The following is a 13,012-nucleotide window of genomic DNA, read 5'->3' as shown; positions in this document are numbered from 1 at the left end:
GAGGAAGAGGGAGAGGGAATCCCAAGAAGGCTCCACACTGTCAGTGCAGAACCCAATGTAGGGCTCAAATTCACGGACTGTGAGATCATGACCTGAGCTGAAGTCAGATGCTTAACTGACTGAGCCACCCAGGTATCCCAGTCTGTCACCATTTTTTAAAATTAATAATGACTAACCTCTGCAAAATGTGTTATTGTTTATAAAGCGCTCTCAACACATGGTCTCATTTGATTGTCTCAACATCCCTGTGATGCAGGCATCATTATTCCCATGTAACAAATGAGAAAACTGAGGCTTTAAATTGTTAAGTAACATGTCTGTTGTTTGCATTGTTAAATATCCTGTTACTTGCATGGGGAGAAGACAGTCGCTGCCCTCAAGGGGCTTTGGTATAGTTAAAGAGACAAGACTTACAAACATGAGACAGAGAATGATTATGTAGCAATATGCAGGAAAATGCTTGATAGAATAGTCCAAACTGCACAAGAATACTGAAGGAATTCAAGGGGAAAGATTACTGGAGATGGAATTAATCAGTGAAGGTATCATTTAGGGATAAACCTTAAGCTGGATCGTAAAAGAAGAGTAGAGATTTGGATTAGCAGAGAGGAAAAAGAATTATAGGAAAGAAGAGTGACATCAGCAAAGGCATGAACATGAGAACAGGAAACACACTGATGGAAAAGAATTAGAGTTGGAAGGGAGATGGGTCTAAAATGATCAAGCCTTTTGGCTGTGCAAGAAAAGTCAACTGCTGAGAGGCCATGGGTTTCCAGTCACTGAATATAAATAATATGACACCATGTGCCCATATGGAACAGCTATTTGCTTTCCAATCCAAAAGCAGTAAATTTACACTCTCTGCCATGGACCCCAGGAGTGAAAAGGAGAAAGTATCAACAGAAGCCAAGTCCAAACTGGTGGTTATGGGTATATTTCCCCCATATCCTTCCTGTTCCTTTCTTTATACTAATTCATCTGAAAGGTGAATGACCTATTGATGCTAGGAAAAATGCCCCTTCAGGTGGTGCTCACAAAGCCAGACTCTCATGCTAAGTCAGTCACTGCCCAGCAGACGATCAATGTGCCCCACAACATTTCCCAGTCCAGAAATGGGACTAAGGTATGGCACAGAATGGATTTAAAACGATTCCAACTTTCCCATACCGGGAACTGTTGAGACTTGTCAGTGAGGTTTAAACCAAGAAAATTGAAGGTCATACTTAAAGTTATAATAGTTTGCAAATAAGCAGATGGGCTAATGGAAAGGGTGGATGACAGGTGGGGAGAAGGAAAATAATTGGGAAGAAAAGAAAAATGAGAATAAAGAAAGAAACAAATTGGGGCACCTGCGTGGCTCAGTCGGTTGAACGACCGACTTCAGCTCAGGTCATGATCTCACAGTTTGTGAGTTCAAGCCCCGCATCAGGCTCACTGCTATCAGAGCAGAACCTGCTTTGGATCCTGTCTCCCTCACTCTCTGCCCCTCCCCCACTCGCAGGTGCACCCATTCTCTCTCTCAAAAGTAAATAAAACATTTAAAAAATTGAGCAACAAATTATTGAAATGAAATCTCATGCAGCAGAATGCTACATAAATTTTTCACTTTTGTTGCTCAAAACCCACCTTAACAAAACAAATGAATAAAACCAGGTAGTTGAACATATTTCAATCTTTTACGGTGACCAAGAGAAAGATGGCAAGGAACATGAAGAGAAACCAGAAAATCAGCTTCTCAGGGTGTGAACATCAAAAGCCAAAGCAGTGGCATGAAACATGTGTTCAAGCAAAGCTCTCACATGAGACAGACTGCCTCAGAGTCCCCCAGGAGATCAAATGACATCTAGGAAACACATTTCATTTAGAGATTGCCCTGAATAACACCCAGATCCAACTTCACAGTTGCTCTCTCTTTCCCAACAAAAGAGGAGGACTGAACTCTAGTAATAAACCTACTAAGGAGGTATCACTACCAGATCCAAAAAAAAAAAAAAAAAAAAGTGAAGGGACATATTTGACCCTTGCGACAGCCTTAAGGCGCCATCTGCAGTTCTTAGCTAAGACTGCAATAAACCCAAAGCTCCTGCTGGCTTGTTAGGACCACCTACTGGTAAAGAAAAGAGAAAACAAAGAAATACTAAATTCAAGTCAGGGAGTCCTCAAAAACCTCCTGGGTCCTAGAGTAGATGCAAGCATAGCTTTAAGACGCAGTACCCAGGAAAAGATCTAAGGGCCTTCGTTGGCTATAAGCTCAATGAGCAACCAAAAAAGCTAATAAATTCTTAGACTGCTTGATTTCAAGGATGATATATTGTCCAGACCTTGAGAACTTAATAGCCCCACAGTACCCCGTTCTGTCTGAACACATCTGAGAATTGCATTTAGTTCTGGGCACAATTTAAGAGCAATATTGACAAGAGCCATAAAAATGTTCATACCCTTTGACCCAGTAATCCCACCCATGGGAATTTATTCTGAAATAATTCAAGAGAATAGATGAATTAGAAACATGAAGATATCGATGCAGCATTCTTTATAACAAAAAAATATATACATTAATAGCCTAAATGTCTCCCCAAAAGGGGAATATTATACAGCATTAAAATATAATGATACGCTATTTGAAAAGTTAAAATAAAAAACATAGAATGATAATGCATGCTACAACATGGATGAATCTTGAAAACATTATGCTAAGTGAAAAAAGCCAGACACAAAAGGAGACATTGTATGATTCCATTTATATAACATGTCCAGGATAGGAAAATCTATAGAGACAGAAAGTAGATTAGTGGTTGCCAAGGGCTGGGGGAGGGGAGAGCGGAGAGTGATTGCTAATGGGCATGGGGTTTGTTTTAGGGAAGGCAAAAACATCTGAAATTAGCTAGTGGTGATAGTTGCACAACCTTATGAATATACTAAAAATCATTAAACTGTATACAAGGATGAATTTTATGGCATGTGAATTACATATCAATTAAATATGTGTATGTCTTCATAGAAATATATACACATATATATACATCTTCATAATAATATATAAAATGCTTATGATTCAGTGAGGGGGAAAAAGCAGTACAAAATTGTGTCCTTGATATGAGACGATCGTGTAAAATTTAATTATGTACATTTACAGATGAGGACTAAAAGGGAAAATGAATAGGTGGAAACAGCAAGGTGAATGTAGGTAATTTTTTTTATTTGGGGGGTGGGTGGGTAGCCATTATATTGTTCTTCGAGCAATTTAATATTTTCTTTTCTTCCCAAGACAGTGTCCACCAGAGGGCAGACAGAAGATGACAAACAGAATCATTTAGCACAAGCCTCAGCTGAAAAGTTAAGAAGCCAGCATTCAGTGTGGAAAGCAATCTCAAAGGGCATGTAAGTCCAACTTCCTCGTATTACAAGGGACAGACTGCAGCCCAGAGTGGTAAAACGGCAGGCTGGCCCCCAAGCGGTGGAGGTAGAAGCCTATGTCCGCACTTCTCCATCCGTCTCTTCCTACCAAACTACAGTGCTTCCTTAAACAAGGCAATGTGTCATCTAAAAAAGAGAAGATTTCGAAGGATAGGAGATGAGGGCAGCTGCTTATCAAGGAAGGGTTTTTGTTGTTGTTGTTGGGTTTTGTTCTTTGTAACAATAGATGGCATATCTAGAAATTACAGGGTAGCAAATTTTAGTCCGATAGAAGAACTTAACGATTAAGGGTGTCCAAAAGGTGAAACAGGTAGCAGATTTCCAACTGAATCCAATGCGAAAATGGAAATCTTTGAGGAAAGCTATTCTTCAGGTCCTGCACTGAGTGAGCACTTGGCATAGAGGCCTTCTCACTTCCCTTCCAACTCTTTAAAAGGCCCTATACATTTTTTATTTGTGGGAGTGGGAGAATATGAAATCATTGGATTTCATGAAATCTTCTCGGTTGGAGAATAAGGAAGACCTCACACTTGCTAATATCTTGGTTTATATAAATATAGAATTATTTTATAGTGAATTTCTACTTACAGCTGATTTTTGCTGTATCAGGTGCTTTGGGAATCACATCCCCAGAAAAGTCTCTTCGTGATAATAATGTCCCAGGGTTGTTAGCAAAGCAGAATTCCCTTCCAGAAGTTCTCAATTCCCATAATTTTGTGCCATTTTTTTCTTTTCAAAAAATGGCTGGGCTATACCATTGACTATGAGATATATGAACAGATGTCCCTGGAATGAGTCGGGGGGGGGGGGGGAGTGTAGGTAGTCTAATCCTGGTAAGGACTCAATTTCAGAACCCATTCACAGGCCAGGGCAAGAAGGAAGATGAAATCCAAATATGAGTCTTAATGAGTCTTTCCTACTAAGAGATAACATTCTATAACATCTTTCTCACTTCTTACCACGAGCCTCAGCCCATACCTACAAAAATTTCTCCTGTGCAAAGTTTTAAACTAATCCACACTAAAGTAACCAATGTGGCTAAGAGGTGGACGGCAGATCACCATGCCATAGCATCTCGGAAAGTAGAAATACCTCTCTGTCCTGCAAAGAAGGACTGAGACTCCAGATGTCAGGGAATAGCCTCCCTAATTGAAATGAATCTGCCAAAGGGTGACAAGAGAGTTCTGCAAAGACAATCTGCAAGTGAAAAGGGCCATCTTACAAGCAGTGAACTCCTTCCCATGAGATTCATCTTACCCTCGGAGTTGTCTCATTCTGAGGACTTCTGCTATCCCAACTGGCCCAGATGAGCTCTGACCCTTTTTAAAACTACAGCCTATGAACAGCCAAATCCAAACCACTTCCCCGGTTCCCCATGAACAGCTAAAAAAAAGGCTGGAATTTTTCCTTTTAAGTTGATTTATTTATTTTGAGAAAGAGAGAGACAGACAGAGAGACTGAGAGTGTGACCAAGGAAGGGCAGGGAGAGAGGGAGGGAGAGAGAATCCCAAGCAGGCTCCTTGCTGTCCGTGCAGAGCCTGACATGGGGCTTGATCCTATGAACCATGCGATCGTGACCTGAGCCAAAAATCAAGAGTCAGACACTTAACTGACTGAGCCAACCAGGTACCCCTGGAATTTTTCTTAATTATAAAACAAGAGAGACAGAGAGTCTAGGAAAGAGGAGGTGAGGAAGAGGGACCATTTATACCCTACCACCACAACACAATCCATCATTCCTATTTACTTCTTTCAAATCCTTATTTGCAAGCATTCATACGGTGATTTGCAAGAAACCAAAAGGAATTTTTTTAATAGAAAATACACTAATACACTCTAGGAAAATTCAGCCTTACACGTAGAACCTTCATTCCATACCAATTAACTCCCCTAGACACCCAAGCCTTGTTTCCTTACATGGCTGAAAGGGGGAAAGGGTTATATTAAAGTTACATTTGCTCACTCTACATATGCTAGTTTCCTTATCCCAGCAACCCTTTAAGAGTACATACTATTATCTCAATTTTAGGGGAAACTAAGGCTCTCAGAGACTAAAGAAACCTACGATCACACAGCTAGAAAATCATGGAACCACGTTAAAATCCTAATCCTAATCCTTCTGGTTCTAAAACTCATGCTTAAAGTTGAAAGACAAGCCATAGACTGGGGGACAATATCTACGACACATACGACAAAGAGTTAAGGTTCCTTACAAGTGAGGATACCAACAAAATAGATTTCACAAAGACAGGTAGGAGATAATTTATTTTTTTGGAGATAATATTTTTTTAAAAGCAGAAAATACTTATGTTCAGGCTTTCACTAAAGAGGAAATGCGAGTACCCAACAAAATTTGAAAAGATGCTGACCTTTACTATGAGTCGGGGAAAGGCAAATTAAAGTCGTCAGATACTATTCCTCACCCATCATCTTGGCAAAAATTTAAAAGAGTGATAACAGTCCATTCCAATTCCAAGGAAAGGGCCACTTCCTTACACTGCTGGAGGAAGTATAAATTACCAGAATATTTTCCAGAAGTAACCTGATACAGTATCAATGAAAATTTTAAATATACATTCTGTTTGACCTTATATTATCACTTCTTGGAATCCAGCCTCAAAAAAACAAAAAGCACCAGTACACACATTTAAAGATATTTATTGTAGCATTGCTCATGTTGAAACAATAGAAACTGCTCCTGAATAGTTCTTTTTTTTTTTAATTTATTTTTGAGAGACAGAGAAAGTGTGAGTGGGGGCAGGGCAGGGAAAGGGAGACAGGATCTGAAGCGGGCTCTGTGCTGACAGCAGAGAGCCTGATGTGGGGCTTGAACTCACGAACTGTGGGATCGTGACCTAAGCCAATGTTGGATGCTTAACCGACTAAGCCACCCAGGTGCCCCAATAGTTCCTATTTTCATAAATTAAAGTATAGCCATATTTTTGTAACAAAAGTTCATAACAAAATTTGAGAATAGTAAAATATTTTCCAAATTAAGTAAAGCCCCTAATCACTCTTTTGTTCCTTTTCCCTAATAGACTATTTTTAATATATTTACATTGTGCAGAAGTAGTACTAGATATCATGTTAATAAGTGACTAATCAATGGTCTATGAAAATACCTCATTAAAATTCCATGTGATGATTTCACAGATTCTAAGTATTTTTCAAAAGAAACATATCAATTTTTGGCAACTTTACAAAGGTGTAAAAGTTAATTTGGCCTTGAAATCATGGTATATAAATTCACTGGTAGGAGCACCTGGGTGGCTCAGTTGGTTGAGCATCTGCCTTTTGATTTCAGCTCAGGTCATGATCTGGAGGGTTCATGAGATTGAGCCCTGCTCTGGACCCCGTGCTGATAGCATGGAGCCTGCTTGGAATTCTCTCTCTCTCTCTCTCTCTCTCTCTCTCTCTCTCTCTCCCTCTTTCTCTGCCCCTCCCCCTGCTCATGCTCTCTCTCTCTCTTTCCCTCTCTCAAAATAAATAAACTTTAAAAAATTCATTAGCAAAAACTGTTCAAGTTTTGTTTTATATGAATACAAAGAAAAACACATCTACAAATTTCATTCCTCTCAGTTGATCAGATGAGACCAGATTTTATTTTAATCTGCAAAGAGTATTAGCCAAAATAATAATAATTCTACCTTAAAATATATATGTGTGTGTGTGTGTGTGTGTGTGTGTGTGTGTGTGTGTATAGATAGATAGATAGATAGATAGATAGATAGATAGATATCACTCAGAGTTAATTTCCCGAAAAAAAGTTCGAGGGATCACACAAACACAAAAGAAGAGCAAGAAAACTGGAGTAAAAGTATATAAGTTCAACATCATGTTCCGGTTCTCCAGTCTGTCTTCCTATCCATCCTAGACGTTTCTTCCACACTTGGCTAGTTACATGGAAATTAAATAAGACCCTGTTGAGATACTCAAGCACTGGTTCCCTCGGTTTCCCCAAAGCCCTCATAAAGGCACATGAAATATAAAATCATAAATTTTCCCATGAGTCCCCATCAAACAATGTCATCTGCCCCTTCTCCAATGTTCCAGTGTACTCCACTTATAATTCTTATGACACTTAGTTCAAAACGCTGAAGGAGGTGAACTTGGATATCTGTGTATGTTATATCCCCCACCGGACTGTAAGCTCCTAGGCAGCAGAGTATGTAGTTCAGGGTCAGGGGGAGACCTGAGAATTCAGCCAGTCCAACCAGCCAAGCAAAATCTCAGGGCTCTCTACAATACTTCACCAAGCAGAAAAGTTTGCGATAGCGGTACTACCCCCACTCCACGGCAGCTTGCTCCTTCTTAGGAAAAGTGGAAAGCTCTCCTATAAATAGAATTAAGATATTTTTCTGCAATTTTTCTCATTTAACCCCTCTCTTACCCATTGGTAATCTACAGATCAAATCCCTATTGCCACAGGACAGCTTGTGAAATATGAGAACCTTCATATTTTTCCTTCAATCTCCTAACTCAGTACTTTGCATATGAAAGAAAGAAAGAAAGAAAGAAAGAAAGAAAGAAAGAAAGAAAGAAAGAAAGAAAGAAAGGGAGAAAGAAAACGAGAGAAAGAGAAAAGAAATTGTTAAACAATCTTCTTCCATCGCTCATCAATGTACCAGGGTGGGCAAGGTTGTATATTCTCTAAAAGATATCTTATTGGTTTTATAACATGCCTTTAATTTCACTATCTAGTTTTAGGAAGAACTTATCAGGAATACAATAACTGACAATTGAGAAATTCAAAACAGAAACGTTATTCCACTACAATAGCTTTCTCACTCCTTTAAGGTTTTCTCATCTCCACTGCAAACAGACCAGTTCTTCAATGCTGTTGGGATGACCTGTGCGGGCAAAGCTGGGTTGGGACAAGCTGCTCAGCTCTGCCAGGAAGAGTCCACCCTCAAGGGGCAATTTCTTCTCACCTCCAGGATCCCTTGGGCTTTCTGGGCTGACTCAGGGCTTCATATGCAGCCTGGATCTCCAGGAAGTGCCTCTGAGCCTCCTCTGTCTGGTGTCGGTTGTGATCAGGGTGCCAGATCTTCACTAGCTCCCGGTATCTTCGATGTATTTCTTCATTTGTTGCCCCCTCTGAGACACTCAAAACCTTAGGGAAACAGAAGGTGAAAATTAGAATTCCATACGTTTCAGAGAACCTGGGTCTCTCCCCACTTCCTTGCTAAATCAGGCTGTGCTATCTCTGGAGTCGGCTTTTACTTGCCTGAGAGAAAGGCCCAGAACCTCAGATTAGAATTCCAGCCTTTTTTCTTTTTCTTTTTTTTTTTTTGAGTTTATTTATTTATTTTGAGAGAGACAGAGACAGTGCAAGTGGAGGAGGGGCAGAGAGCGAGGGAGAGAGAGAACCCCAAGGTGACTCCATGTCATCAGCACAGAGCCCAATGCAGGGCTTGAACCCATGAAACAGCGAGACCATGACCTGAGCCGAAACCAAGAGTCAGACGCTTAACCGACTGAGCCACCCAGGTGCCCCTAGAATTCCAGCCTTTTGAAACATGGGCTAGCTCTGGATCTGATGGCAAGAACCAAGCTTTGCTTTGAACCACAGCTGCCCGTTTTCTAACCTGGGACTTCGCCATCCTCACATGATCTCTTCCTTGAAAGAGAAATAAGCATATACGTCCACCAAAGACATGTACAAGAATGTTCACAGCAGCTTTATTTAGAATGTCCCCAAATTGGAACTAACCTAAATGTTCATTAACAATAGGAATGGATAGATACCGTGTAGTATATTTATACAATGGGATACTACACAACAATGGAAACAATTTATAAATGTTACAGTACTTATTCATAGTGCATGCAACAGTATGAATAAATCTCACGAACATAATGTTGAATGAAAGAAATCAGACATGGGGTGCCTGGCTGTCTCAGGCATGGGACTCTTGATCTCAGGGTTGTGAGTTCAAGTCCACGCTAGGTGTGGAGCCTACTTTAAAAAAATAAGTTAATTTAAAAAGGAAAAAAGTCAGGGGCGCCTGGGTGGCTCAGTCGGTTGAGCATCCGACTTCAGTTCAGGTCATGATCTCGCGGTCCGTGAGTTCGAGCCCCGCGTCGGGCTCTGTGCTGACAGCTCAGAGCCTGGAGCCTGTTTCGGATTCTGTGTCTCCCTCTCTCTCTGACCCTCCCCCGTTCATGCTCTGTCTCTCTCTGTCTCAAAAATAAATAAATGTTAAAAAAATAATAATAATAAATAAAAAATAAATAAAAAGGAAAAAAGTCAGACATAAAAGTATATACCGAATGATTCCATTTGTATGAAGTTCAAGAATGGACAAAACTAATCTACGGTAATAGAAGTCAGAATAGAGATTCTTCCAAGGAAAGGAGTCTAGAGCGAGAAGGGACACAAGGGAAACTTCTTGGTGCTGGATATATTCTATACCTTGGTTTGAGTGGTGGTTACATAGATGTATACATAAAATGCGTCACCAGCATACGGCCCAACACAGGGCTTGATCTCACCACTGTGAGATCACGACCTGAGTCACTATCAAGAGTCAGATGCTTAATTGACTGAGCCACCCAGGCACCATATATGTTATATGTTACTTTATAGATGTTACACCTCAATAAAAAGTAAACAATATATACCTATCGTTTCCCACTCACTGTTAGTGACCCTGTACCTTCACCCATTGCACACAGAAGCCCAAAGAAAGCCGGACACCCTTCTAGGGCCCAACCCAGCAGACATGAAAACATATACTCCCATATACGGGGCATCAGTTCCAGTAAGGCTTAGCCTAACTCTCAGAGCTGTCCCAGACAGGAATGAGAGGGAACAAAGACTTACCTGGTAAGCCAGCTGACGCTTCTCATCCTGAAAACTGTTAACAAACTCATAGAGCTTCTCCCACTCACGGAAGGAGTTGTTGCTGAAACCAGGATCCCCCACCAGCAGCCTCCAGATCCGGTAAGGCAGAAGGAAGACAGACTCTGTGATGCGGCCAAGGAGGGGGAAGAAGCTGAACCAACTCAAAAAGGAGCCAAGGGTCTCTGCCACATAGCTAAGGGTGGCTGCTGTGTTGCAGAAGGTGCTATAGGCTAGTGGGCCTGTGAAAGCAAGGTAAGCCAAGCCCAGACGGTAGAGCCGGACACTGAGTGTCTCTGACCCAACTGAAGTCTTATAGCGGCGATGCTTCTGGGCTGTGATGCTGGCAGCCAAGCTGATGGGAAGGATGGCTATGGGGCGGCCGTAGAAGATAGGGGAAATAAGAAATGCTGCCCCTAGTGTATTCTTAAAGTCTGAGGTCTGGTTGCCAACAGCAGCCACAAGCAAGACCCCTAAGCCAACTGCCAGTGGGAGGCCCACAATATAGAAGTTGGCCATGAAAGAAAGGCTAATGAGAGCCACCAGGCCAAAATAGATGCCCACTATCACCTGGGCGACAAAGCGAATGAAACTGAGAGGGGGTGTCCTCTCTACTGAGCTCTGCCTCTGCCTCTGGGGTCTGTTGGCCTGAGCTACAAAGCTCGGGAGCTTCCAGAATTCCCAGAGCCAGCCCAGCCCGCCACCCCCCAGGGTAAGCATCCAGAGCAGTGCATGAGTGTCCCTCCCCAGGTACAGGTGGTGGAGCCCAGCAGGGCCTCCTACAGCCCAAAGGGCATAGGTCACCAAGAGCCCTTTGGCCATCCTTTAGGTAAAGGGTGTCAGATCAAGTCCAGTGGCACCTGACATACTGCCCAGAGTGCAGAAATCTGGGGTCATCTGTGAGAAACATGGCTGTCATGGTCCCAGACCCTAGGAAATGAAAAAAGCAGTCATAAGACTATATCCAGGCCCCTAAGAGTAACCATTTCTCCTTCCAATAATAAGCGCAGATCTTCCTGAGTGTCCCTGAAATGCGGGTTCTCCCATACCCTTTGGTCTGGCTCCTCATTTCTGTTTGTTTGTTTTTTAAGTTTATTTTTGAGAGAGAAAGAGAGAGACAGAGAGCACACAAGCAGGGGAGGGACAGAGAGGGAGGGAGACACAGAATCCAAAGCAGGCTCCAGGCTCTGAGCTGTCAGCACAAAGCCGGATGCGGGGCTCCAACCCACAAATCACCAGACCATGACCTGAGCCGAAATCGGTGGCTTAACCCACTGAACCACCCAGGCGCCCTTCATTTCTGTTTTTTATAAGCACAGCCAACTCCAAATTTAAGGGAGAAAAATGTTTTAAATGCTTTCAGTTGGTTTAGAACTCAGCACATGGACAGAAAAGCAGAAGCTTAAATTTCAGACCACTGGTTCCCGCAATGATTCATGGGAGAATGGAGTGAACAGGAGTGAACAGAATGCCCTTCTAAAGTTCCCACACGTTTTGAAAGTCCCCTGGCATCCCTAGCCCTCCTCAGACTCGCACTATGGCCGCCCTCAGACACATGGCCAAGGTTCCTCTCCAGCCTTCCCATCTCTCCAGGCCACGAAATCTTCCCACAAGTCAAATTTGAAAGAGGTCCTGAAGTCCCTCCACTTAAACACTTCTGTTAAACTAACGTTTTGACCTAAACCCTGGCACTCCATAGTTCAACCACCTCCTTCCAGGGCAGACTTGGAGTCTCTCCAAAGAGGCCGGTTGAACCCCCAGAATACCAAGCCAGATGCCAACGTGTGCCTGCCAGCATCTCCCCCCTAGTAGGCCTCAAGACCACCAGCCAGTTACTCGCTAGTCCCAGGGTGGACTGCCGTACCTGGGTACCCCGGCTCCCAGACCCCGTCAGACCAGTCATTTCCTTTGGCTACAGAGTCAAAATGGCCCCTGTCACTCCGCTCTCACTTCCATCCAAATGGACTTTGTCTTTCTGTGTTTGCTGTGTCACGGAAGTGGGGCCGTCCGGGTCAGGCCCCTCCCTAAGCACCCCCCCCCCCACACACACACACCCGGTCCCCTTGGGATCACCTTTCAGCCTCGGCTCCTCTCGCCCGCCCTGTCGGGTAAACCCGGCGTGAGGCTCTTAGGGCGAATCCAGCCTACCCAGGCTGGCGCAGCGCCCCACTCCAGGCCGAGCGCGCTTGCACCGCTGCACCACCGTCGCCAGGTGGCGCTGCCGCTCACGGAAGGGCGGGGCCGGGCGGGTCTCCAGACTCACCTTGTCCAGTTGCCGGGGCAAAGCAGCCCCGAGTGGTTCGCTATAAACGCAAAAATAGGCCTTTGATCGCCCCTTTCCATCCCTACAAATGAGAGGGTGACTTGTCCCTCTCAGGGTGCACGCTCTTCCTAACTCCGTTGTTTTTCAAGACGGCCTTGGATGGCTCCACTTCCAATTCCTCTAAGGCCGACTCACCCACGGACTGACTGCAGAGAGGACCCCCAGCCCGAGTTTGCCTCATTTGCCCCGCCCCCAGGCCTGCTAGTCAGGGGAATTACGTCTAGACCTGAGCCTGAACCTGAGGGGCCTCCAGACCTAGTGGGAGCCCGAGCCTGCTGTATCCTGAAGGCTATGGGCGAGAGGCAGAAACACTAGCAAAAAGGGATATGCGTCCCACCCAGAGAGCAGAGCGAGAGCGAAGCCGCAGCACCAGAGTCGTCTGCCTTCCTCCCACCTCGACGCTGGGAAAGAGCTGGGATGCAAGATGC

General features: G+C 43.5%; 1 protein-coding gene across 2 annotated transcripts; it reads right to left on the bottom strand.

Moving 5' to 3' along the window:
- Window positions 1-6,986: 6,986 nt before the first annotated feature.
- DNAJC22 (DnaJ heat shock protein family (Hsp40) member C22) lies at window positions 6,987-12,426 on the bottom strand. 2 transcript variants are annotated; one of them, XM_045061753.1, is made up of 3 exons: window positions 12,335-12,426; window positions 10,244-11,191; window positions 6,987-8,530 (listed from the first exon to the last, which is right to left on the bottom strand). In XM_045061753.1, the coding sequence occupies exons 2-3, from the start codon at window positions 11,081-11,083 to the stop codon at window positions 8,345-8,347; spliced, it is 1,026 nt and encodes a 341-aa protein (XP_044917688.1). In that variant the 5' UTR covers window positions 11,084-11,191; window positions 12,335-12,426; the 3' UTR covers window positions 6,987-8,344. The 2 variants fall into 2 exon arrangements, with proteins under 2 accessions (XP_044917688.1, XP_019690438.1); XM_019834879.3 differs by lacking the exon at window positions 12,335-12,426 and adding an exon at window positions 12,126-12,258.
- Between the last annotated feature and the right edge of the window lie 586 nt (window positions 12,427-13,012).

This window comes from Felis catus, chromosome B4 (assembly GCF_018350175.1).
Source record: "Felis catus isolate Fca126 chromosome B4, F.catus_Fca126_mat1.0, whole genome shotgun sequence".
NCBI classification, from domain to species: domain Eukaryota; kingdom Metazoa; phylum Chordata; class Mammalia; order Carnivora; family Felidae; genus Felis; species Felis catus.
This window is presented reverse-complemented; position numbering and strand designations above follow the sequence as displayed.